At 34.7% G+C, this 27,690-nt stretch overlaps 1 protein-coding gene across 4 annotated transcripts in view; it reads right to left on the bottom strand.

Moving 5' to 3' along the window:
• Window positions 1-27,690, bottom strand: part of AKT3 (AKT serine/threonine kinase 3) — a 388,701-nt gene that overhangs the window by 52,633 nt on the left and 308,378 nt on the right. For all 4 annotated transcript variants that reach the window (XM_044002303.1, XM_044002302.1, XM_044002305.1 and 1 more), the window contains 2 exons: window positions 17,647-17,769; window positions 7,090-7,218 (listed from right to left, as the gene is read on the bottom strand). In XM_044002303.1, coding sequence (XP_043858238.1) covers window positions 7,090-7,218; window positions 17,647-17,769 — 252 coding nt within the window. The remainder of the gene's footprint in view (window positions 1-7,089; window positions 7,219-17,646; window positions 17,770-27,690) is intronic.

Genomic DNA, 27,690 nt, shown 5'->3' with positions numbered 1-27,690 from the left:
GAACTCTGAGAGTTATAGCCAAGGGAGAAAGCACATCAATCAAGGAAACGTCTTGGTGCTACAGACACTCCATGTGGCTGCTTCTGGACTAAGGACACAAGTAATTTTAGTTCATATTTGAACCAGAGCTAATGACAAGGCAGTGGTTTAAGAAGATCCAGAAATATTACAAAATAATTTGGCAAAGAAATGGAGCATTAAATATTTCCACCTAAGAATTTTCACTTATGATGGCTGTGTAGATGTTCTTAAATATGAATTAAAAATATAAATGCTACCTCTATTTAAAAAGGTCGCTATGATCCTTTCTATTACTTTCCCCCAACCACAGAATAAAAGATAAGAATCTTATAGAAACATCATAAAAAGCAATACCTGAAGAGTACCTTTAAGAAAACAAATGTTACTTAAATCAGTACCAATCAATAAAAATCCTTGGGAAAAAATTGGATATTTTCTTGAAGGTTATGTATAAAAAGGTTTTTGTATGTATGGAAGAAAGGTTAATGTGTGTATGTATGTTAGTGTTGTCCAAAACTTAGCACGTGGCTTTCCACATGTGAGAGGTTTAATATATGCTAGAAGACTTGTTGACTTATATGACCAAGTAAGTCAGTCAACAAGTATTTATTAAGAGTCTACTTATACCAGTCATTGTGCTAAGTGCTGGAGATTTTTCTTTTCACAAAAAGCTTGAAAATTGTAAAAATATAAGCATAATCTTAAGATGACAACTTCATTGTATCTCATGGATTCTTAAGGAAGACAGTGTAAAATATTATGCATGTCACCTCACAATTATATCTGCTGATATTTCTTCACTGGGTACCCTTAGGTACCCAGTGGTTCACCCTTAGGTGTCAATGTACTTACTTTCTTTTGGCCTCAATTTTAGAAGCCTTAAAGGCTCAGAAACAAAAGCTGATTAGGATATATTTACACTTTAGGATGACAGACATATTTTGTGTCACTTATTGTAAGTAAAATATAATTACACTCGCCAAAAGGAGGAAAAACAAAACAATTAATCGCATTGGCTACATATAATACCAAATTACTTACTAAAAAAAATAATCAACACAACCCCTACTTACTCTTAATTTGCCCAGCACTTCCACCTCTTCCCAATCATAAAAAATATTTGAATTATTAGCACTGGATATGAGTATTTTTAAAAATCTATTAATTTCCAATAATTTTATTTTCATTATTTATATTTTCCATATAGTGTTACACTATATTCGAGCAAATATTTCTAACTGGAAATAAAAGTTATTAAAACAATCTGATGTCATAACTACAGGTTTTAAGGTATTATATAAGTAGGTCACCAAAGGGGCTGGGTAAAATTAGAGGTAAATGTACTTTCCAGAGGTGTTTAGAAAAGTAAGAAAAATGCAACAAAATAACGCCCTTCATTACTGAATAAAAATCATATTTTACACTTGGATGAAATACAACTGTAGACATTTTTCTAAATACCAGCTGAACCTTGCTAAAATACATTTCCTTACAATTGAATCATTTTTGTAATGTCTTTCTGTTAGTTCTAACTTGACTATCAAATAATTTTTATTTTGACACGATTACAGAAGTGCATTTCTCTAGGTTTCCAAAACCACCTTATTCAACCTTCCCCATCTGTCACCATCTGCTTCTTTTTAGCATGTACTTTTTGTGTGATCACATAAGCATGTGAAAAATAACTAACATTCAGATGATTATCTGCTGGTACATTTGAGGACTGGGCATAATAAAAGTGAACTGCCAAAACGTACTTAACACTTTTAATTTTGTTGGGTCTTGCATGTAAGCTACATTTGATTTTCAAACTGTTTTACAGTTGGAAAGTTGATCAGGTACTGCTAACTCAAGACCAAAGCTGAGACTCTAAATAATTAGCACCGCATAAAACAGTGTAGATTCAATGAGAGCCATACCAAATAGTAAAATTTAACAGCAAGAGTTTACATGTTATTTCTACTTTATTCCATAACTTTTTGGGTGAGAAAATACAATATTCACTGCTGAAATATATATGTGGGGTCAATTTTATTTCAGGTCAAGTTTAATCTTTGTAAATATGAGAAATTCTAGCACAATACCTTTTCCAAATTCTACCACTTATGCATTTGAAAATGTTAAATTAAATATAGTATTTATTTATATATCTGCCAAGGCTGTCTTTAAAAACATGATTTTAAAACAAAAGGTAAACTTTGCAAACCGAAGAGACTCTGGCCTTCATCAACCTATGTTATCAAAGTAAAATAGGATACAGGAGTATTCTAACATTTTAGTTTTAATGAATGGCACACACAAACTAAGTATGTTTGTCTCTGTACCCAGCTACAATTACTTTCAAATCTGAGTGCAATTAAAAATTTAATGCAAAGAATCTAAGTAAAAAGTAAATTATTATTCTAAAGATTCTTTTTCAATTGAACCCCAACTAAACATTCTTGGCTATGTGAAATTTGAACCACATGTTGAAAATGTCTTAACTACTTATCTTAAAAGCAAAATAAACTTGTTTCTCAAAAAGGTTTTGAATAATCTTGTCTATCCATCAATTAGTTTACATTTGTAGTATCTGACTACACCATAACAATGTCAAGGTATCATACAGGTAGGCAAGAGATGTCTAGAAGTAGCTTGCAACAAGAGGTTTACTTTGTGAAATGATACCATTCTACATGAAAATGAAATGGGAACCGGGTTAGAATAGTTCATTCTGAAGGAGTCAATAGTTAGTACTCATGTGAAAATATTTCTGGTCTGAAACAAGATTACTATTTTTATGACTACTAAGCACTGAAAATAATATATTCAATGTTTCCAGTGCTCAAATGAACCTGAAAGATACTACCTAAAGGAGACAGGTTTAGAGAGAATAGAGTAATTGAGAGTAGGAAATCTCACTCAGCAAGGGTAAGTGGTGTACACATCTTAATAGACTTGAGTTAAACTTGTTTTTCAAAAAGCAGAGCATTTATGTTGTAAGCTACAATAAGTATGTAAGTGATGTGTATGACAAATATTTCAAAAATCTGCGGAATACTGAAGTTGAAATACATTCTTTCACAACATCTTAATCATAAGGTGAACAATCTTCGTGAAATGCTGTGGATAAAAAACATCACTGGAGCCACACTTGTTGCCTCAGTAGCATGGAAGGCTCTCTGAAAGCTAGTACTCTGCATACATTACTTGCAAGAACCCAGGGCAAACACCATCACATTGAAAGGTATCAAAGTAGCACCTTAGTTACTATCATTGTCCATATTAAAATTTTATGAAAATTTAGTTATTTCAAGAGTCAGCAACCTCAAAAAGGAGCCAAAGTAATGGTGTTCATTACTTTCCTCTAAAGATCACCCATCAACACTATAAACTGTACATCCTGATTTCTAATCCTTGAGGGGATGGAGCTCATTTTAATAACATCAAATTCTGTAAAATGATTTTACAAAGTATTTAAAAACAAGAAACACAAACCATGCTCTTAATAACAGAGTAATTGATAATTCTTTTTTTAACAGAAAGCCTATTTTTTAAAAATTTGAGTCTTCTTAATGTGCATTCTTGGTTTTTGTTCTTGTGTACATTTGCATAGGAAACAATATCTTGGTTTCTTAGGAGATCATCTGTTTCTGAAATGAGATTAATTATCTCCTTTAGAAATATTTTCCCCTAATTATAACATACTAATTCTGTTAAGCTAAATATGGCAAATGTATAGCACAGACAAATGAATTCTGGAGAAACAACTTGTTTTTCCTTTACATTTCCTAAAACAAAAGCATTATAAAAAGCATGATGTTTGTATCTGATATAACATGGAATAGTGTTCTCTGAATTTTTAGTTGACATATCAACTGAAATCAAAATTCTAATTTTAATATATTTCATATTTCAGGAGGAATGCTTCTAATGTCTCCATAAATGTTATTGGAAATTAACTATATTTAAAATATTTGTACTTGATTTTAGGAAACTCAAAATTTTCTCAATGCAAATTATACCTCTAATTAACTAAAATGTTCCAGTGGAAATATAATAATGAGTACTAATAATACTAATAAGTCATACCAATTTTGTAACAACAATTCCTTCCCAATATTTAACAATGACTATTTTCTCTTTAGCCTTTAGAAAACATTCATATTCAAAACATATGACTCCTTGACCTCTAAATTAGAACATTTTTTTTGGCTGAATGGTGGTATACTATAAACCAGAACCTCTGTTTCCTGGAGACCAATGTTTTTACTTGTTGCTATGTAAATTTTAATTTTAATTTCTCATTCTTATTTAATTTTGGGGGGGACTGGGTCTCTTTATTTTGGCTGACCCCCATGCTAATCATCATGGAAGCTTTAACCTACTTTGTTTCTGACTAGGGTTGGGAGGAGGGCAGAAATAAGCATTTATTTAGCACCTACTATGTGTCAGGTAGGAGGCAGCTAAGTGGCTCAGTGGATAGAGCACTGGGCCTCAAGTTAGGAAGACCTGAGTTCAAAATAGGCTTCAGACATTTACTAGCTGTGTAACCCTGGACAAGTCACTTAACCCCTGTTTGCCTTAATCCAATGGAAAAGGAAAAGGTTTGCAGCATACAAAGATTCTGACACAACTGAACAACAATATGAAAGGCACTTTCACAAATATTATTTCTTTTGGTTAGTATGCTTTTTCTTAAGCTGCCTGATTCCTTAACTCCTGTCCTGAGGGTTCACCATGTTGGTGCCAGATTTAGGGGGGGCATGTGATTGGCTTAGTCTACTGAAGCTCAGAACTTCCAAATTCAAGCAATTTACCACCCTCACTCTGCTATATGTAAATGTGTAAACAGCTGGGTATTCCTTTGACATAAAACAAGATGATACAGCTACTACAGAATGTAATCCATTCATCTTCTTACCTTTCTTTTTTAAAACTTTTTTCTCTTATTCTAAATATTTCAACTGATCTGTGGTCTCCTCAACATCAGTACACCCTCAGATGTTCTCTTATTCACTAAGGAAACTGTCCATATGCTCCCATAAATCTTCAAAAGGAGTTTACCTAACATGCTGGGATTGGTACTAAATTGGTTAAAAAAAAACAATTGCCCCATATTTAGTTGTACTGTACAACAAGATGAATTAGACTCTACCTTGGCAAAATGAGTGGGGGTGATCAGTCTCTTCCTACCTTTAAATTTTTATCTCAGTAAAAATGTCATGCTTTCTTTCAAAATGGAAATAAAGCAATGTATGTATATGAATGTGTGTACATATATGTGTGTATAGTTTATATATACATGTGTGTACCACACACATTTATACATATGTGTGTGTGTCCTTGGATTGCTTTTAACATAGTAGCCCAACAAAGACGAATGCCCACAGGCTGTTTTTTTTTGGGGGGGGGGGTGAGAAAATTGGGGTTAAGTGACTTGCCCAGGGTCACACAGCTAGTAAGTGTTAAGTTTCTGAGGCTGGATTTGAACTCAGGTCCTCCTGAATCCAGGGCCCATGTTCTAGCCACTGTACCACCTATCTGCCCCAAGATTGGTTTTTTTTTTGTTTTGTTTTTTTGCGAGGCAATGAAGGCTAAGTGACTTGCCCAGGGTCACACAGCTAGTAAGTGTCAAGTGTCTGAGGCTGGATTTGAACTCAGGTCCTCCTGAATTCAAGGCCAGTGCTTTATCCACTGCACCATCTAGCTGCCCCCCTGGTTTTTAATTAAGATAAAGTAGGATGGTCTCTAGTACCCCAACATATACAGCTGACTTGATAGTCATTCCTTTGGGATATAATTGCCCCTCAATTCAGGGGGCAGCCTTTAGGTCTTCTATCATTAAATGGATTCTACTAGAGTATATGGATTTTCATATATTATCTTTTACCACACAACCAGTTTATCTTTTATTCTTAATCATTTATATTAAAATATCCTTTACATTGCTTCTCTTGTACTATTCTTAGTTGGCAATGTGCTGCAGCCTATTAACCCTCATAAAATGCCTCTCCACTTCCCTTAGGTTAAACTTCAACAATGTTTTCAATGAATGTGTAATTCCATGGCTCTTAGTCATGCAGCATCACCAGAAGAATACTCTTATTTTTTTCTAAATGAGCCTTTGTTTCAAGAAGAAACTTGAAGTCATTAAACATACCACACAATTTTCGAAGGCGATAATCCAGCCTGCTCTCCTCCTTCTGTTCAATTCTGGGCCCAACTCACTGTCTATGTGCAATGTCTGTCCAAGATATATGTACTGATGGGACCAACTCCATCCAACTGCATATTTTAGTCTAAATAGGCATTCCTCATCAACTTATTTTTTCCAGTGTAGAGAGGCCTAAATCTTTTGGCTGCTTAGGAATTTCACTTAAATGGCTCTTTGTGTTCTAAGGCTTGATATAATCAGCATTATGCCATCAACAAGGCAACAACATGTGGGAGACCTTAACATCTTTAAGAAATTCCTCCTCCACTTGAATTCTGAAGAGGATATTCTCCATTGCAGTGGCAAATACCTTTGGCCAATATACCTCTCCCTGTTTTATGTCCTGATTAATATGAATAATTAGAGTGTAAATAAACAAACAAAAAGTATATTGTTACATCTTTTAAGGAATCTTACATGATTTTAATACAAGCAAAGGAGATATCTTGTTGACATAAATTGCTGTTAACAAACACCATTAGCACCTATGTTGTGTAGTCACTTATGATTATTTCTTCGTTTCCAAGTGTAGTTCATCATAAGGTTTATAAATGAAGAAGTCATATAGTTTTATATGATCAAAATTTATCAGGCATAAGTATGATATTTTGAGTAATGATTCAAAATATGGTAGAAAGATCCAAGATACAAACAATATGAAAAGGGATCATTATGATATTGTTAATATACTTGTCTACTATCAGTCTCTTCCTGCTAATATTTACGAATTGCTTAAATCATAATAATACTTTGAACAAGTGAAATACAATTCTATTTGGTTGTAATTCCTGCCAAAATATGTAGCAAGACATTTCCTGTTATAAAATAGTTGTGCTAAGATGGATTTTTTTCTTCAAGTTCCTACAACCTACCTCAGGTGCAAGGTACTCAGGTGTACCACAAAACGTCTTCATTGTAGCTGCATCTGTAATCCCTTCTTTGCAAAGTCCAAAATCTGTAATTTTTATGTGGCCATCTTTATCCAACATCAAATTTTCCAACTGTGTATCAGGAAAGAAAGAAAGTTTTAGAATTGTTCTCTGGTTTTCAACAACACATTTCTGGGAGAGGGGAAATGTATTCAAAGTTCACTAACATTTTCAGTACGTTACAGATTAAGGATAAAATTATAGCTCCTATAATATTCCTACTTTTGTAGAGGGCGAAAAGGTACATTAAAAATTTTGGAACTGTGATCAAAACCCTTTAAAACGAGCAAGGACTCTATGGCTTGAAAAGTCATTTTTATGTAAGTTGTGAAAACTCAAGACTGTGAAACTTGGAAAGGCTAAGAGTTTCTTCTACAAAGCTCCACTTTTAAGAGAAGCATAATAAAAGAATGTCAACTAACAAACTTTCCTATTTCATACTTAACAATTTTCCTTAAATCATTTCAGTTAGATGAGCATCTTTTTAAAAACAATCCACAGAAATAGGAATCTACTACTATTTTTCAAAATCTTTGCAGTTTTTTCTTTAAATCCAACCTAAACCTTATGATTCAAGGAAAGTAAAATTTTGATGAATTTCTTCACTATTAAACATAAAAATGGAGAGATAATATCCATGCTTACATTCATAAATCAATGTGTGTTGATATATATACACATAGATAAAAGAGCTCTGGCTCGGGTTTTATTACACACACACACATAAACATACAGAGATCACATTTATTTTATATACATGTATACACACAAACACATATAGAGCTACAATAAGAAATAAAAATCAGTTTGACTCTCTTAGTGAAAATATACCTAGGTATAGAGTTGACAGATTTAACTACTATAAGGGATGTAATAGTCAGTCAATCAGATAGGCAATTCAAGTTATAAGACTATCTACACACAAAACCTGATAGTCTGAACCTATGATTTTTGATGTTGTTATTGCTGTTTTTCAGTCATGTCCAACTCTTCATGACCCCATTAAGGGGCAAAGATACTAAAGTGGTTTGCCATTATTTTCTCCAGCTCCTTTTGACTGAGGAAACTGAGGCAAACAGGATTAACTGACTTGTCCAGGGTCATATGGCTGCTAAGTGTCTGAGGCTGGATTTGAAGTCATGAAGAGGAGTCTTCCTGACTCCAGGCCCAGTGCTCTATTCTCCTGAGCCACCTGGTGATATTATTATCCCCATTTTATGGATGAGGAAACTGAGGCAAAGAGAAGTTAAGTGACTTGCCCTGCTAGTAAGTGAAAGGCTAATTTGAACTAGTTTCTTCCCAACTCGAGGCCCTGTGTTCTATCCACTGTGCCATCTCACTGCTTCAAACAACTTCTTTCGTATTATACTGTACTGTAGTAAAGAACTAGATATAAGTAAGAGTGTAATAGTGTATCTATAATGTAAAAGTGAAATAAAGTTTTCTTAAATTAATTTGTATAACTACTATCAATCTTATCAGTTTATGTGCAACTCACTATTTGTTTCATGTGACTCTGTAACTGCAGTTTGTCTTAAAAGAAAGAACCGGTATATATATATATATATATATATATATATATATATATATATATATATATATATATATATACACACACACACACATATATAATTTATATTAGTCTTAGGTTCAGACTCGTGATTGCAAGAGGTAAGATTTTGTTATAAAGGCTATATTTAACTACCAGCATTATTTAGGGGTTTATTATTTATTCTTTGTTTTCTCTGAGAACATATGAGGAGGGAATCTTTACCATTTTAGGGCTTTTATAAGCAATAATAAAGGATGTTAACAGTTGGGGAAGGGTATTATTGGATTTTATGATTTAGTTTAAATACAAAGTCATGAAGAGGTTATTTTCTTGGCTGCTCCGTCCACTTCCATTCTTTTTGCTGGCTGACATATCAGGTTGGGACAAAGAGGCTATTTATTAGTACCTCTGTGCTTAAAAGTTGCTATCTGAACTGAAAATAAGATGAATATAAAATAGAAAGATTCTGTCACTGATATGTGTGAGTACCCTATCAAGGAGTCAACTGGTATATCTCATCTACAGGACTTTTAGGCATCCTGTTATATTCAAAAAGTTATTGGTGTCTGTTGAAATTCTGATTAATCATTCAACTGCTGCACAGCTTGGGGAAAACATTATTAAGGTGACAGCAATAAGTTGTTTCCCTCACTCAGCCCTCTCCCCATTTAAGCAGTAAAATATCTGGTAGAAGTTTATGAAAGTAAATATAAGGTAAAGAATTGTGGTGTCTGAATTCTTAGCCACAAATACAGCAAACTCTATCAGAGAAGATAAAAGTCCCAGAACCACTATAATTAGGAAGAGAGGGGAGAAAGGAAACCATGTTTTGGGGATCTAGATATCCCTACTTATGTTCACAGGACTTAAAAATCCTTTCTGCATAAAAAACCCAAAACAAAACAAAAAACCCCCCAATAAAACAAAAATCCTTTCTGCAATTGACAAAGATCCAATTATAGGTGTCACAGCTCTTACCATAAATGTCATATAGTCAAGTAATGTTAGAGCTATGAAGGAACTTAGAATCATCTTTGAACAAGCAATCAATCACCATGGACCAAAAGATTAGAAAATCAAGACAAATATAAATTTCAATGAATTTTAGATCAGTTACTTTTTGGTTTGTTTTTTTTTGTTTTTGTTTTTTTGGTGAGGCAATTGGGGTTAAGTGACTTGCCCAGGGTCACATAGCTAGTAAGTGTTAAGTGTCTGAGGCAGGATTTGGCCTCAGGTGCTCCTGACTCCAGGGCCGGTGCTTTATCCACTGTGTCACCTGGCTGCCCCCTATATCAGTTACTTTTTTTTTTAATTCATTTTAATTATTTATTTATTTATTTTGGTGAGGCAATTGGGGTTAAGTGACTTGCCCAGGGTCACACAGCTAGTAAGTGTTAAGTGTCTGAGGCCAGATTTGAACTCAGGTCCTCCTGAATCCAGGGCCAGTGCTTTATCCACTGTGCCATCTAGCTGCCTCCTATCAGTTACTTTTTAATAATATTTAAAATCCTATAATTTTTCTGATAGAACAACCTGATTTATAAAAGGGCTAATGTTAAGAGTTTCTTTTCTTCTATAGGTTATTCATAGTTATTCATAATGGAATCAATATTTGTGGATAGAAAAAGGTTTAAGCAAATATATAGGCTATTAACTTTTTTAAATGATTTATTATAAACAATACTGAACAACAATGCAATGAACGAAACTTGTTTTGTAACTATATGTAAATTATTTCAATGAATAAATTAACACAATAACTTTTTAACCACTGTACACTGAAGTCTACATCAGGATTCTTTCATTTTGCTTTTATATCATTGTAATTGATATGGATTCCATGCTGTTGATTCTGGGTTTTTTATTTATAATTATTTTAAAAAGGTGTTTCCTGGGGGCAGGCTAGGTGGCACAGTGGATAAAGCACTGGCCCTGGATTCAAGAGGACTTGATTTCAAATCTGGCCTCAGACACTTAACACTTATTAGCAGTGTGACCCTGGGCAAGTCACTTAACCCTCATTGCCCTGCCAAAACCAAACAAATAAACAAACAAAAAAAGGTGTTTCCTGATTTCTATACACTTCTCAAATTTTGGTATTAATCACATTAGTGTACTTGGTTGCACTAATGCACCACAATGTATTTAATCATTTCCTTATTGTTGAACATTTATGTTGCTTCAAGTTATTTCTTTTTTGGGAACTACAAATCATAGCACTATGATGGAATCATTGGGTCAAAGTTTATGGTTACTTGTTGGTTGCTCCCAATTGCCAAATTTCTCTCCTGAATGATTCTACCATTTCACAATTCTACAAGAAAGTGAGAGTGTGCCATTTGCTGAAACCCTGCTGACAATTTCACTGATTTTAATTATTTTTGGCAATTTGAAGACTATGAGATTGTATCTTAAAGGTTTATATTTCTTTAATTATTAGCTTGAAGATCCTTTCAAATGATTATTAACCAATTCTGCATCTTCCTTTGAAAAAGTCCTCTTCTTTATGACCGAACAAGAGATAATATTATGAAATGCAAAATGGATGATTTTGATTACATTAAAAAGTTTTTGTGCAAAGAGAAGCAATGCATCTGAAATTAGGAAGCAGAAAGATGGTAAACAATTTTTATAACCAGTATTTCTGATAAAGGCCTCATTTCTAAAATATATTAGGAAATCAAATAAAATTTATAAGAATCAAAGTCATTTCCCAATGGAGAAATGGTCAAAGGATATGAACAGGCAGTTTTCTGATGAAGAAATCAAAGCTATCTATTGCCATATGAAAAAATGCTCTAAATCACTATTGATCAGAGAAATGCAAACTAAAACAACTCTGTGGTACCACCTGACACCTATCAGATTGGCTAATATGACAAAAAAGGAAAATAATAAAAGTTGGAGAAGCTGTGGAAAAATTCGAACACTAATGTATTTTTGGTGGAGTTGTGAACTGATCCAACCATTCTGGAGAGCAGTTTGGAACTATGCCCAAAGGGCTATAAAGCTGTGCATACCCTTTGACCCAACAATACCACTTTTGGGTCTTTTTCCCAAAGAGATCATAAAAAAGGGAAAAGGACCCACATGTACAAAAATATTTATAGCTGCTCTTTATGTGGTGGCAAGGAATTGGAAATTGAGGGGATGCACATCAATTGAGGAATGGCTGAACAAGATGTGGTATATGAATGTCATGGAATACTATTGAGCTGTAAGAAACGATGAGCAGGCAGATGTCACAGAAAACTAGAAGGATTTACATGAACTCATGCTAAGTGAGATGAGCAGAACCAGGAGAACATTATACACAGAATCAACAACATTATGTGTTGATCAATTGTGATAGACTTGACTCTTCTCAGCAATACAATGGTGCAAGATAGTTCCAAAGGACTCATGATGGAAAATGATCTCCAAATACAGAAAAAAAGAACTATGGAATCTAGATGCAGATTGAAGCATACTATTTCTTTCTTTGTTTATTTGTTTTTCTTGTTTGGGGTTTTTCCTTTTTGCTCTGATTCTTCTTTCACAGCACGACTAATGCAGAAATGTTTAATGTGATTGTACATATATAATCTATATCAAATTGCTTGCTGTCTTAGGGAGCCGAGGAGGGAGAAAAATTTGAAACTAGAAATCTCATAAAAACAAATGTTGAAAACTATCTTTACATGTAACTGGAAAATAATAAAATACTTTTATGGGGGGAAAAAAAAAGAAAAAGTCCTCTTCATATTCCTTCCTTGTCATCTCTTACCTCCATGATGATTCCATTCTTTTAAAGTACTTAAAGTTTATCATCTGGCTAGAATTCAGTAAGGTGTATTACTTAAGCTGTAGGTCTAAATTAATTTCCTGCCAATTTGCTAATCAATTTTCCCAAGTACATTTATTAAATACTGAATTATTTCCTGTTTTTATTTTCTATGTTTTCCAGACATTTATATTTTGTATACATTTGTCTATTTTGTGAATTTCATATATTATTTAATACATTTTTGTGTGGTAAGCTATAGACTTCTTATTTCATTTTGCTGTGGGAAAATTAAAGTGTAGAAACACTGTTCACTGATGCAGAAGGGTAGCCCCTGCTGTGGGCTTTAAGTGACTTGCTTACTTAACTAATGGTACAGAGTTGCCATGTGTCAGAGGCAAGAATTGACCCTAGATCTTTCTGATTCTAAGGCTGAGGCTCTCACCAGGCTCATTTAAGATGATGTCACATCAGTGTATTATGCCAAGATAGTTACATCTTTTCTCCCTTACAAACTTGGGACCTATTGTATAACACTTTTTTTTTCACTCCCTGTTTAGTCATCTGTGTGTAAAGCATTCCCATTTGATATTGTAAAACAAGAAGATTTCAATGAATTTGCTGTTGGTGAACCCTTAGTGATGAAGAAATGTGAGCTGGTGGGTTCCCCTGCGTTTTTAGAAAATTCAGAACTTCATTTAGTTCTGTATCTTCAGCAGCAAATGGAGAAAAGCGTCTAGTGATAAGTGATGGATTTGGAATCACAGTTTTTGTTGTTGTTCAGATGTGTCTGACACTTCATGACCCTACTGGGGGCTTTCTTGGCAAAGATACTGGAGTGGTTTGCCATTACCTTCTCTAGATCATTTTAAAGATAAGGAAACTGAGGCAAACAAGGCTAAGTGATTTTTCCAGGATCACACAGCTAGGAAGTGTCTGAAGCTGAATTGGAACTTAGGTTTTTCCTTATTTCAGCCCCAGTACTCTATCCACTAGGCTGCACCTGGGTTTAATCCGGGCCCCATCACTAGGAAAGTCACAACCTCCCTGTGTCACATTTTCCTTAGCTACAAAAAGGAGTTGTACTAGATGACTCTTCAGTCCATTTTAACCTAAATCTGTCATCTCATGTAATTATTTTGAAGGGTGTGCATGTGTATGAATATGTATATGAGTGTTTACATACATACACATACATATACATACTCTCACACATGCATCTATACATACATATGTGTATATATAGATATATACATATATTGTATCTCTCTCTCTCTCTCTTTTTTTTTTTGGTGAGGCAATTGGGGTTAAGTGACTTGCCCAGGGTCACATAGCCAGTAAGTGTCAAGTGTCTGAGGCCGGATTTGAACTCAGGTCCTCCTGAATCCAGGGCCGGCACTCTATCCACTAGGCCATCTAGCTGCCCCTTACTTGCAAATAGAACTACAGACAGCCTAAAGCAATATAATAAAAAGAATATGGGAGGCAGCTACGTGGGGCAATGGATAAAGTACCAGCCCTGGATTCAGGAAGACCTGAATTCAAATCCAGCCTCAGACACTTGACATTTACTAGCAATGTGACCCTGGGCAAGTCACTTAACCCTCACTGCCTCACAAAAACAAACAAAAAGAACATGGATACAATTTAGGTATCCCCCCAAGGCCCTATTTCTTTAGGTCACTTTGTGATCTCAATGGGTTTAATGATCATCTCTATGTAGATGACTTCTAAGTCAATACATCAAAGAATCACAGAATTTGAGAGTTAGAAGGGAACTCTGTGGCTTTTTAGTCTAGTCCATAGACAATAAGTAGAAAGCAAAACTCTTCCTTGAGACTGCCCCTTTGAAGGGGAAGCCACTATTTCTAAAGGCAGCTCATTACAGTTTCAGACAACTCGAATTACTAGGAAATTATTCCTGACATCAAAACCTAAATTTGAGGGGGCAGCTAGGTGGCTCAGTGGATAAAGCACCAGCCCTGGATTTAGGAGGACCTGAGTTCAAATGCGGCCTCAGACACTTAACACTTACTAGCTATGTGACCTTGGACAAGTCACTTAACCCTCACTGTCCTGCCAAAAAATCCCCCCAAAACAAAACAAAAAAACCCCTAAAGTTGTCTCTTTACAATTTCTTTCCATTACTCTTATTTCTGACATTCAAGGCCAAAAGGAACAAATCAAACCTTATTCTCTGTGACAACTTTTCAGAAGCTTGGACACAGCTGTTGCATCCGTCTAAATCTTCTCTTCTTCAGGTTAAAGACCACTAATTCCTTCAGTCAATTATCATATCACATAGACTTAAGGTTGCTAGGTGATGTAGTGGATAATACTTAGTATGCAGTTTAAAAAAGCCTTCTTTCTTTCCTTCCTTCCTTCCACCATTTTGGCCACCTTCTACTGGATATTAACACCTTTTTAAACTGTGGTGCACAAAACTAAAGACAATATTCAAGTAGGGTCTTACCAGAGCAGAGTACAAAGGGAGTGTCACCTTCTTATTACTGAAAAGTATACCTTTCTTAATGCATTTCAAGATTGTATTAGCTTTTTTAGTTTCCATGAAACACTGTTGCCTCACTCTTAGCTTGTGGTTCACTGAAGCCCCCAAATCTTTTCAGATAAATTGTTATCTAACCATGCCTCCCTATCTTGTACTTATTGTAAGGTGCTAAAATCCTAGCTATGATGTCTAAAATCTACTAAAATCTAATGAGTGGTCGCTTTAAATTAGAAGCTTTAGCAAGAGTTTAGACTTTTAAGTATTTACTGAAGTGCAATCAGAAGCTGGTGAGGAGAGAGAGAGAGAGGTAAAAGGCAAACGTCCTCTATCTAAACAGACCCCAGCATCTGACCCCTCAAGTCAAGGTCAGGAACCCAAGAGGCCAATGCTTTAACGGCTACTCCCAGAACCCCTTGAGAAACAGGAAAAAGGGCTGTCCACACACACACAGCTCCAAGCTAATTGGCTGATAACACTGATAGACAGGACCCATGAGCAAACATCACTTCCTGACAACGAACTGACCTTTGAAACCCTAGAAAAGGTCACTTCCAGACGCTAAAGTCACATGGTTTCTTCTCATGGCCAGAGCTCACAAACTCCCACCAGGGGGTGTCATTCCAATTCTCACATTCTGAAGTTTATTTTTTGTACCCAAGTATAAGAATTTACATTTATCTCTACTGAATTTCATCTTATTAGATTTAGACGAATGATCCAGCTTATAAAGACCTTTTTGCATCTTAGTAAATTTTCTTTGGGGGGGGGGGGTGTGAGGCAATTGGGATTAAGTGACTTGCCCAGGGTCACACAGCTAATAATTGTTAAGTGTCTGAGGGCTGATTTGAACTCAGGTCCTCCTGAATCCAGGGCCAGTGCTCTATTCACTGCGCCACCTAGCTACCCCAGACCTTTTTGCATCTTGATTCTGTCATCCAACTTGTGAGCTACTTTTCTTAGATTAGTGTCACAGGCAAATTTGACCATCATGCTATCTCTGCCCTTGTCCAAGTCATTAATAAAAAATGTAAACATCATAGTGTCAAGCTAGGATATTGCACTGGAGTCTTCCTGCCACATTGACTTTAAAATATTAATGATACACTATGAGTCTGGTCATTTGACAAATGCTGAATCCAACTTACTGTATTACTGTCTGGTCCACATCTCTCCATTTTCTCACTAAGAATATCATGAGATACTTTATCAAAAGCTTTGACAAAATCAAGTAAGCTATATCATAGAGCTCTACATTAACTCTTTTACCATGTTCTACAGTGCTCTTATGCAGCTAGTCATTCCTTAATCAGAAAGAATATAGTTCTTTCTTAAAAATAATAACCTATAGTTATTGCTTTGAAACATCATTTTATATGCTTCTTTTTACTTTTGCAGCTAACTATAGTTGTCTATACTACAAACCTACTTTTATACTTGTTATCTATCTCTCCCAAATGTTATCATCCAGAAATTAAAGGAATGTGATATGAAGACAACCCAAGCCTCTCCCCACCCAAATTCTAGAATAGGTCAGTTAAGAAATATTGTCACTGGATGACAATGAAATGATGGGAGCTTTTTACATGCAGTTATGTAGGCATATTATATTATACAACATAAGAGTTCCTCAAAAGTCATTTGTGACTAATTACTTTGGTGAAGCAAATAAATCATAATGTAATGAAAGTATTGGGGTGCTTTTTAATGGCAAGGAATTCTTTGGCATGCCATATTTAGCATAAATTAACACAGTTTACCCATATTTAGCATAAATTAGCACAGTTTACCCATTTTTATAGACCTTAATTTTCACATGCTGGTTTGTATACAGTAGAGTATAATACCTGATTTTAAATCAGTAAGCCTAGTTCATAAGGTCATTGAGGGAATAACTTTAACACATTCTAAAGTACTTTAATAAAGGTCCTCAAATGCTTATGAAAAAACAAATCACTAACAACATATTATACAACATTAGTAACCAGATGTTTTTCAAATGTTAAAACTTCTTTTTAATTTAATTTTTCAATTTTTTGGCAGGGCAACTGGGGTTAAGTGACTTGCCCAGGGTCACACAGCTAGTAAGTGTCAAGTATCTGAGGTCGGATTTGAACTCAGGTCCTTCTGAATCCAGGGCCAGTGCTTTATCCATTGTGCCAACTAGCTGCCCCCAAATGTTAAAACTTTTTAGAAAATAGAATTCTCAAACCCTTAAAGGTCTTAGACCATCAAGAACTATAAACGAAAACTTGTTAAGATTGTATTCCCGTTAAACATCCTGATCGACTATAAATGTTTCTAAGTACAGGATTTCATATGAAATCTTAAAATAGAATTAAATATCTTAAGGGTTTTACTGACCTATGAATTCACTTAATTTTTAGGCAAATGCCCAATATTATTCTTAATTAAAAGCACCTATTAAAAAATTAAACTTTTTCTATAGATTATATAATTAAGAAACATTAACTTGCACATCAAATACTCAGAAATACAGAAGCTGCCTTAAGACTAGTGAATAAAATGGTATGCTTTATGCTGTAAAGCACATTCTACAAGGCAATTTTTTCTCAAAACCAAATCTTTTTTCAAAACTGTGTAACTTTGTAATTACTTTGTGTTTGTCCCCATAGTCTCTGAAAAAACAAAATTTGATTGCTTTTTTTTTTTTTTTACCTTGAGATCACGGTACACAATCTTTCCGGAATGTAGATAGTCCAAAGCGGAGACAATTTCTGCACCATAGAAGCGTGTGCGGTCCTCAGAGAACACCCGCTCTCTCGACAAATGGAAAAACAGCTGCAGGGTAAACAGCAGGGACAGGATTGTAATAATTACTGATTTAGTGGGGGAAATTAACACAAACATAAAACACCTCTCATCACCATATTGTGATGATAGATAGTGTACTCTCAGTGGACACTCAGCACTCTTAGACAGCAGCTGGCTTATCTTTTCCAGGTTTCCAAGGGGAGATTGCGAGCTGTTAAATCAGCGTTTTAATCAATATACCAATCTTGTTTAAAGCATTCTGTTTGCTACCCATTTAACCTTCAGTTACCAGAGGAAAAAAGTATATATCATCCAGTATCCCTTCTTCTTCTGTTCCTCACCATTTCTTTTTTAGGATGAGATATTGAGCCATATTATTAAAATAACTGAACATGAGTATGGTTGTATGATTTTCAGTTAATTTACTTTTATACTAAAGAGGGGAAAAAAGGACTGGCATTCATCTGGACACTGCTTAAAAATGAACTAGAACAATCAAAAAGTTCATTATGTTATCAATAATGACTGGATCACTGTGTTATAGCTAGAGATGATAAACCTCTCTAAGTCCTGACTTCTTAACTTCTTTTTAGTGGTATGCAAAATAGCTAAGCAGAACAAATTCTTTGGTTTTCATGAAGGTATTAAATGTTTATTCTCTCCATTTTCAAAATGTACTCCTTAAGTCATCTATTCCAAACAAATATTTGGCTAATATTTTTAAATAATAAAGTTATATAAAAAGTTAGCACTTTGAAAGTGTACCACTCCCTACATAAATTAACTAAAAACATTAAAGTTTTTTTCAGAGTCAAATATGATTTAAAATTTTTTTATGTTATATCTGTGGTAGATTTTTACATCAATTGTTTTATAGATAAGTTGTTCACTGATATGCAGAGTTCATTCATTTTATTTTGTCTATATACATGACATTAAATAACTGTACTAAAATGAAAAATTCAGCTAATCATCCAGATGTTCTCAATTATTTGAAGATTTGATGTCAGATAAAAATGTTATAATGATCTGATTCAATTTGATTAAATTCTGTAAAGAATTGTTATTTGAGGTTTTTATGCCTCGGCTCACACTGGCCTGGGGCTCAGCAAACCGCACAGTGCTCCACCCACTGGTTATAGCCATTGCCATGGCGCTGGCACCTCACATCATCACCATTCACCAACGCCTACATGGGCCTGGCAAAATTATAATGATTGGAAGCCTAGTGAGGGCAGTCATGTGACTGTCAGAGTGGCCATCCAATTGGCTGCAGGGTTTCTGGGATTGGGGGAGGAGAATTGGCCATTCTACCTGGATGCTGGAAGGCAACAGAAACTCTACCATGTATTCTCAGCTGATTCCTGGGCGGTGGTATTTCTTCAGGTTGTATAATTTCCCTTTCCCCATTTTATTTCCTTTCCCTTGATCTTACTGATCCTGTTTATGTTGTTTTTTGTTTTTTTAAGTTCATCTTGTTAAAATAAATCCTATTCTGTTTTGAGGGAGGCTGCCGGTCTCCTTCTTTGCCCCAATATTGTGGCGAGCCGCTTAGCTAACACTCCCCAATTAAAAATTGGTACCCACAATTCACTTAAGCAAAGATTTATTGAATGCCTGATTATGTGTGAGGTTTTGAAGGAGATGCAAAGCCAATTAAGATATAGTCCTTGCCTTCAGAGAGCTTATAAACTTTTTTCTTCTCTTTTCATTTGATCATTTGATTTTATATAGACACAATGAATAGGCAACGTCTATTTCCACAGGACTTATATGTAGGAAGTTAGCATCATGATATGATTTTAGGAGATACAGCAACATTTCCTCAAAAAAGTTGCCTCATGCCATTATAATAAATTCATTCCTCTTTATTTTGAAAGATTTTTTTGTGGGGGATATAAGGGGAGGTCTTTAAGAGTTCTATAATGTGATGAAAATAATCTTGAGAGGAATTGAATATGGTAAAATGACTTCAATCTGTTTTGAAATCTCATTCAAATTGCTTACCTTTGTTATTTATGGCCCAAGACAATCTAGCCTGAATCTACCTTTCATCCATTTATTCATTCATTCAACAACTCTTTATTAAGTACCTACTGTGTACAAAGTAATATGATAGGAACTGAGAATAAAGAAATAACCACTGTCCCCATTCCAACTTTATTTCTTTTTGTTTCCTTATACACACTCCCAATTCCAATTAGACTGGTCTACTTACTAAACACAGAACACGCTTTATATATTCCCTTCCCCTTGAGGTTGCTTTTTTTTATTCCCCCCACATCAAATGTTCATCCACCCTGCCATTCTTAGTTCAAATACCACCTCCTTCCCCAAAGTCTCTAAGACCCTTGCTCACCATATTTTCTTCCCCTGAATGTATATGCTTTGCCTACAACACTCATTCAACATTTACTATTTACTACTTGGATTAGCTTGGGTTTTGTTTGTTTAGGTCTTTCTATTCATCATTTTACCCATAAGTTCTCTGAAGGAAGAGAATCACTTTTTGTACTTTTAATATATCTCATAAGAAATATAAAGGACAAGTGTGCTATAGTGAAAAAGTACACTGGGCTTGCCATCAAAGGCCCTAGATTTCAACATCACTACTCTCATTTATACATACACTTTCTCTCTGTCTCTGGTAGTCTGAGGTTTTACTTAGTACAAATAAAAATGTGCAAAGCATTTTACTCATTTTAGTTCCTCAGTCAAGTATGTAAACTGGTGATCTTTATTTTTTTTAAGCAACTGACATTGCTCTTTTTTTTGTTTTTTGGGGGTTTTTTTTGTTTGTTTTTGGTGGGGCAATGGGGGTTAAGTGACTTGCCCAGGGTCACACAGCTAATAAGTGTCAGGTGTCTGAGGCCGGATTTGAACTCAGGTACTCCTGAATCCAGGGCCAGTGCTTTAACCATTGCGCCATCTAGCTGCCCCAACTGGTGATCTTTAAAAAAAAATTTGTTTAGTATTTTATTTTTCCCCAATTACATGTGAAAACTATTTTTAACAATCGTTTTTAAAACTTTGAGTTCTGAATTCTCTTCCTTCCTCCCTCCTCAACCCCTTCATTGAGAAGGCAAGCAATTCAATACAGGTTATACATGTGTAGTCATATAAAATACATTTCTATATTAGTCAGTCATGTTGTGAAAGAAAACATAGACCAAAAAAATACAAAACCCTCTAGAAAAAATAAAGCAAGTAAATAAAGCATGCTTCAATCTGTATTCAGACACCATCAGTTCTTTGTCTGGGGATGGGTAGCATTTTTCATCATAAGTCCTTCAAAGTTGTTTTGGATCACTGTATTCCTGAGCATAGCTAAGTCATTCATAGCTGATCATCTTACAATACTGCTGTTACTTTGTATATGGTACATTTCATTTTGCATTCATTCATGAAAGTCTTTTTTTGAGAGCATCATGCTCATTATTTCTTATAGCACAATAGTATTCCATCACAATCACATGGCACAATTTGTTCAGCCATTCCCCAATTGGTGGGCATTCCTGCAATTTCCAAATCCCTGATATAAAAGAGCTACTATAAATATTTCTGTACATATAGGTCCTTTTCCCTTTTTAAAAATCTCTTTTTGGATACAGACCTCACAGTAGCACTGCTAGGTCAAAGGGTATGTATGCAGTTTTATAGCCCTTTGGACATAATTCCAAATTGCTCTAAAGAATGGTTGAATCAGTTCACAACTCCAACAGTGCATTAACGTCTGATTTTCCCCACATCGCCTCCAACATTTGGCATTCTCTCTTTATGTCCTACTAGGCAATCTAATAGGTATATGATATAGTACCTCAAACTTGTTTCATAAATTGGTGATCTTGATGGCCAGCTAATCTCTCAACAGTAACTTTAGAATTCTTAGAGAAAACACTGTGAGCAATTTTAACATAGTAAGATTTGCTGTGCATTAAGAGCACATCCAGTGAGCAGATCTGGTAGAACACTGTGCACAGTAACAGCAACATTGTATGATGATCAACTGTGATAGACTTAAAAGACTGGTGACAGAAAATGCTTTCCACATCCAAAAAAAAAGAACTGTTAAATCTGAATGCTGATTGAGCCATTAAGTTTTTATTTTTTTTTGTTTGTTTTTCTTTTTTAGGGGTTTTCCTTTTTTTCTGATTCTTCTTTCACAACATGACTAATACAGAAATATGTTTGATGTGATTGTACATATATGACCTATTTCAAATTGCTTTCTGTCTTGGGGAGGGAAGGGAGGAAGGGAGAAAAATTTGGAACTCAAATCTTATAAAAACAAATTCTGAAAACTATCTACATGTAACTGAAAAAAAATACTTTTAAAAAATTAAGAATATAACTATTAACATAATTGAAGACAAAAATTAACCAACAACAACAGAAAACAACAACAGAAAAAGAACACTTCTAGCTCTCTGATACCAAGCACCAAATTTCCTGAATCTACTAGGTAATGTATTTTGTCTTCTTATTGCTTCTATAACAAGCACTGGGCATCAAAATCTGGCCCCTGAAATCATCTTCACCCCAATATCTCTTGGTTGACAACCACTTCAACCACTTTCATATGATCTGAATACTTCAGTCTGACAGACATCAGATGAACCTTTTGGTTCACTTAACTAATTTAGGCTTCATGAGATATCTAAGGGTAAGCACGTTGCCAACAAAGAAACAGCGATCCTCTTGGTGGGTAGTGCCAAGGAGAAATGAGAGAAGGAAAGACTTCCGTTTACTCTTATTGTCCTTGTGAGGGTAAATTGACTGCAACATAGAAGACACTATGCATCGAGCTGAGATCAAGTGAGATAATCAATGTAAACTTCCATATACAATGTCAGCTATTATCATTAATCAATATTCAATAAGTATTTCTAGGATGAGTGCTACATAAATACAGTATAGAAAAATTATGTTATAGTTAGCATGCATTTGTATCTGGAAAAAGAAGGCGGTCCCTTTTCAAACTCAAGAGGAGAGATGTCTGACTCTGTGAATAATAGTTGCTATAGAAATAATTCAAGGTAATGTTACAAGACAATCAGGAAATCTTAGAAGAAGTTTAAAGCAATTTCTCTGGGGAAAAAAAAGGAACGAAAGGAAAGAAGTAGTTTTTATGTGAAGAGAAACCTTCTGATGGAAAAAAAGACCCATACTCTGAGCGTTCTTTTTGTTTTGTCTACCTGTGGAAGATAGAAAAGGGCTCGATAAAAAATGTGAATGGGTCATGCCCTTCCTTTAAATAGTCTTATAATACTGGAAAGAATGACCATGAAGAAAAGTTGCCTGCAAAGACTTCTGATGCTCAGATACTGAAGAATCCTGAAACTCTTTATAAAACCCATGACAGCTTTTACACACAATTAAGAGTTTTAGTATAAACTGGAAAAAAGCATTCTGTTCAAGAACAGGGAGAAAACCAGGTTTAAATTAGGAATTAATGACTGGTAAAGAAGTTATCTATTTGTACCAAGATGACTGTATTTGTTGAAAGCTTTCTTTAGTTGTGCATCCTATTTGCTTTTTGCTTTGTTTTTGTTTTGTGGGGCAATGAGGGTTAAGTGACTTGCCCAGGGTCACACAGCTAGTAAGTGTGAAGTGTCTGAGGCCGGATTTGAACTCAGGTCCTCCTGAATCCAGGGCCAGTGCTTTATCCACTGTGCCACCTAGCTGTCCCCTGTGCATCCTATTTAAATGTCTGTGCTAAAACTGGTTAATTTTTGTCTTCAATTATGTTAATAGTTATATTCTTAATTTTTTAAAAGCCTAAAGCCACTAAGTTTAAGATAATTTTTCAAGTAAGCTGAAAGGGGCATAGAATAAGCCCCTGAGACAGAGAGAACCATTCCATTCCAGATGAGAACACCTAGATAGGGTGAAGTAAAATGACCCTTTTGGGAGAGGGGGAGATACAGGTGTGAAAACTGCATCTCCCTTTCTCACTCATGCTGGAAGCCCAGCAGCCCCTCACAGGTTGGATCCCAATGCTAACCTGTATTTAAGCTTTAACTTAACTCCATTTTTCTTACCTAGACTGGTTCACCCCCTAGTTAGGCAAGACTGATAGTCTTGGGTGCTCACCATATTTGTGGCAGAACTTAGTATGGATCAGTCCTATTGCTGCTGAGATATCTCAAACTTAAGCATTCCACCAGCCTCAACCTCCCACAGTTGTAAGGATTACAGAATATGCCACTACATCTGGCTGATGTCAAATGACTTAAGACTGAGGCAGCTAGGTGGCGCAGTGGATAGAGCACCAGCCCTGGAGTCAGGAGTAGCTGGGCTCAAATTCGGTCTCAGACACTTAACACTTACTAGCTGTGTGACCCTGGGCAAGTCACTTAACCCCAATTGCCTCACTAAAAAAAAAAATAAATAACAAACAAAAAAAAACCCAAATGACTTAAGACTCCACACAAATAGCCAATGACAGAGAGACTTTCTTTCCCATAGAATATGCTATAAATGTAAAAATAATGAATGTAACTAAAAGCATGCAAAATAATTGGAAAAATCCACTTAAACCAGATAGTTTGAAAGTAATTGAGAAAGATTGAAAATTACATATTAAATATTTATTTAACATACACTATGAATAAAGAGGCAGTACTTAGCAGTGGTTAGAAAGCTACAGTCTGAGGCAATTAATTTTTCAATGCCCTTTGCAATTCTCTAAGAACATATAAGTTATACAGAATTGCTATGAAAATAAACATATAAACTGGTAGAGGAAATTCCTCTACAAGATTCTACCCATACCTATGAAATCAGAGGTCTAGATCAAATAAATAAACACATACACACAAAGCAATATGAGTTCAAATAAAAATGAACTATATATCTAAACAGCATTTCAGGAATAGACATAAACTAAATTCTGTATGATATACACATGTTAAATGCTAAAACAAATTCACAAATGTTTCTATATAATGAAAATTAGGGTACAAGTTCTGATTTTAAAATATCTATATTGGAATCATCACAGACCTGACACCCAAAAATATACTAAGTGCAAAAGAAAAAAAAATAAGTTCACCTGGGACAGGTGACCAGATTTTTTCATTAGAATTTTAAAGTTTCTTCAAGCAGGATTTTAAGTAGGTCCTCAATTATAAAATGGGAATAATAGCATCTACATCACAAGGTAGTTGCGAGGATCAAATGAGATATTCATAAAAAGCATGTAGCACAGTGCCTGGAAAATAGTAGGTACTTTATTAATAAGTGTTCATTACCTTCTTTTCCATTTCTTGGGTATTCTGTTTGTTCTGAAGTGAATGTAATAAACCATTGTTATTGTTCAGTCATTTCAGTCATGTCTAACTCTTCATGCAAATAAATGATAAGCCAACCACTGGGTTTGCTTTGCAAATCTGTTTATTTAATCATAAATCAGAATGCTTAATGTGACAATTTTAAGTGTAGTACAATGCAGTGCATTTCATAACAAATGCATATTTGTATTTCTTCAAATTCAGAATTATTGAAGGTTCTAGTCTAAATTGATTTTCTTTTTGCAAATCTTTTGTAATGCTTAATAGACACTATCCAGAGAATTATACAATATGTTTAATACAAGTCTCATTAATTTCAATGACTAAATTCATTATCATAATACTGACTGAGCTAGGATTTGAGTATCCTAAAGACAACTAATTAATTAAGCAATAAGGCACAACAGTCTGTGAAATAATGCTGATTAACACACCCCTTGGAACCACAGAAGGACCCAAGGTGAAGTGGAATAGCTCGAATTCAACCTAAGGTGAAATAAATAAACATGACTATCCTATACAGTTTCAATACTATTACTCATTCAAAACAGTGAAAATTTAAATTATTATCTTTATGACTAATAAAAGTATTCCTACAGTTTAAAAATAATCCATTGTAATATTTCTCCAGCTAATTCCAGAAAATAGCTTTTATCAACCATTCATATTCTGATTTACATTTTGCAAAGCAATAATCAGTTGTAAACTCATCTAACTTTAAACTTTGTTTTTTAAAAGCACAACTTTAGTGAGGAGAGGAGAGTGGGAAGAATGCTGCATTTAGAGTTCAAATTCTAGATCTATTGCTTGATATTCGGTTTGATGCTGACCAAGCGTTTGACTTTTCTTGGCCACAATTTTGTGTAAAATGAAGGGACTGGATTAGATAAATCTGAGGTATTTTATATCTATAAAGCTATGAGTATCTCATCCTAGAGATAAGAAAGAGAGGTATTACTGAATTGCTTAGGAATTAAAACTGCTTTGGGAATTAAATTCGGCCCTTAGGGAAGCTATGAGGAAATTTCAAGAGCCTTAGATGAGACCTGAAATTCTGAGCTCAAATGGATATTTTGTAGAAATAGTAGTTTTGAACTATGGGTTATATCTTGGGCCCTAAATCTGTTGTCCTTTCTCAAATCATACAATGCTCAAAAGATAACAAGAGATACAATCTCCCAAATATCTCTTTGGCAATCATAATGCCCATATTTATTTTATGACTTTTGTCATGGGTTTTCCCATTTTGTAAATGGTAGAGGGTGGAGGGCAGAAAAGGGAAAGGAAATTAATGCATAAAAAATTTAAATGCAATTTGCTATACTATAAATAAGTTCTACCACTTTAAACTGAAAAAAATTATAATTGATTTTAAATCAGAAGAATTTAAAAACATACTTGGTAAAGCAGTAAAGACTCTTTATAGGGGAAGCTAGGTGGTACAGTGGATAGAGCACCAGCCCTGGAGTCAGGAGGGCCTGAGTTCAAATCCGGCATCAGACACTTGACACTTACTAGCTGTGTGACCCTGGCCAAGTCACTTAACCCCAATTGCCTCACACACAAAAAAAGAAAAAAAGGGGAGGGGCTCTTTATAGCTTAAAGATACATTTACTCTATATGATAGTGCAAGAGGAAAGATTACTACCCTCAACCAAATTGGAAAAAATATGAACAGAGGGGGAAAATGTTATTTATTAAGAAAATAAGTAATGCAAAAGATTGGTTTTTGTATTTTTATTTGCAAATCTTCAAAATTTCTAATAGATATTTTAAATTACCAAAAAAGAGAAGCTGAAAATCATTCCTGTAACATCTTCAATAGTGGTTATAAGTGTTAAAAGTTCACTCTTCTTCAGCTATGCCTCCAAGTGTACTCAAGCATACTCTTTGGGTGTCGAATGCAAAGTTCTAGAAATACCCTGATATTTTCCCATCTGATCAAATGTACATAAATTATAATTGGAACACAGAACCCTGAGACCTGGGAAAGATCTTAGCTTAAAAAGTCCGAGGTCTCCCATTGCATCCAGGGCCATCTCCAGTCATCCTGATCTACATCTTGCCACTGTGTCTAGATGGCTCCAGAGTAGAGAGTTAGGCTGGTGACTCTGCACAGCCCTTAAATCCAATTCACTACAATATCATGGTCCTCTGTGAGACAAACAACAACAACAGATTGAACCAACTGAACACAGAACTCTAAATAAAATCATCTATGATTGCCATATTCATGAACTTGTTTTGTACACCTTTTTACTCTAAGTCATTTGGAATGTTGAAGAGTCTCTAATTAGCTTGTTAATTACTTAGAAAATAGATTCCTAGTGCTCACTGGGGAAAAGGTAAAAGCTAAGGCTCTTCTTTTTTTTTTTAAACTCTATGACTAACTCTGAAAAATATACTGTAGTTGATTCTTTGTCTTCAGAATGACCAAAAACAATAAAATTCTGACTGAACTCCCAAAACATGATTAATAATTACAGTAGCCATACAATAGATCTACATGCTAAACAAACTCTTGATAATGGAGATAACAGTTGTATGAATTGAGTAGAAAGTTTAAAATGATCACTATAGACAGGAAATTATGTATTTTAACTTAAAAATCATTCAAATCACACCTTCATAAATTGGTTGGTGGAACTAGAGTTCT

Source organism: Dromiciops gliroides, chromosome 4, assembly GCF_019393635.1.
Source record: "Dromiciops gliroides isolate mDroGli1 chromosome 4, mDroGli1.pri, whole genome shotgun sequence".
Taxonomy (NCBI): domain Eukaryota; kingdom Metazoa; phylum Chordata; class Mammalia; order Microbiotheria; family Microbiotheriidae; genus Dromiciops; species Dromiciops gliroides.
Note: the sequence above shows the minus strand (reverse complement) of the source record. Positions and strands in the feature narration are given on the sequence as shown.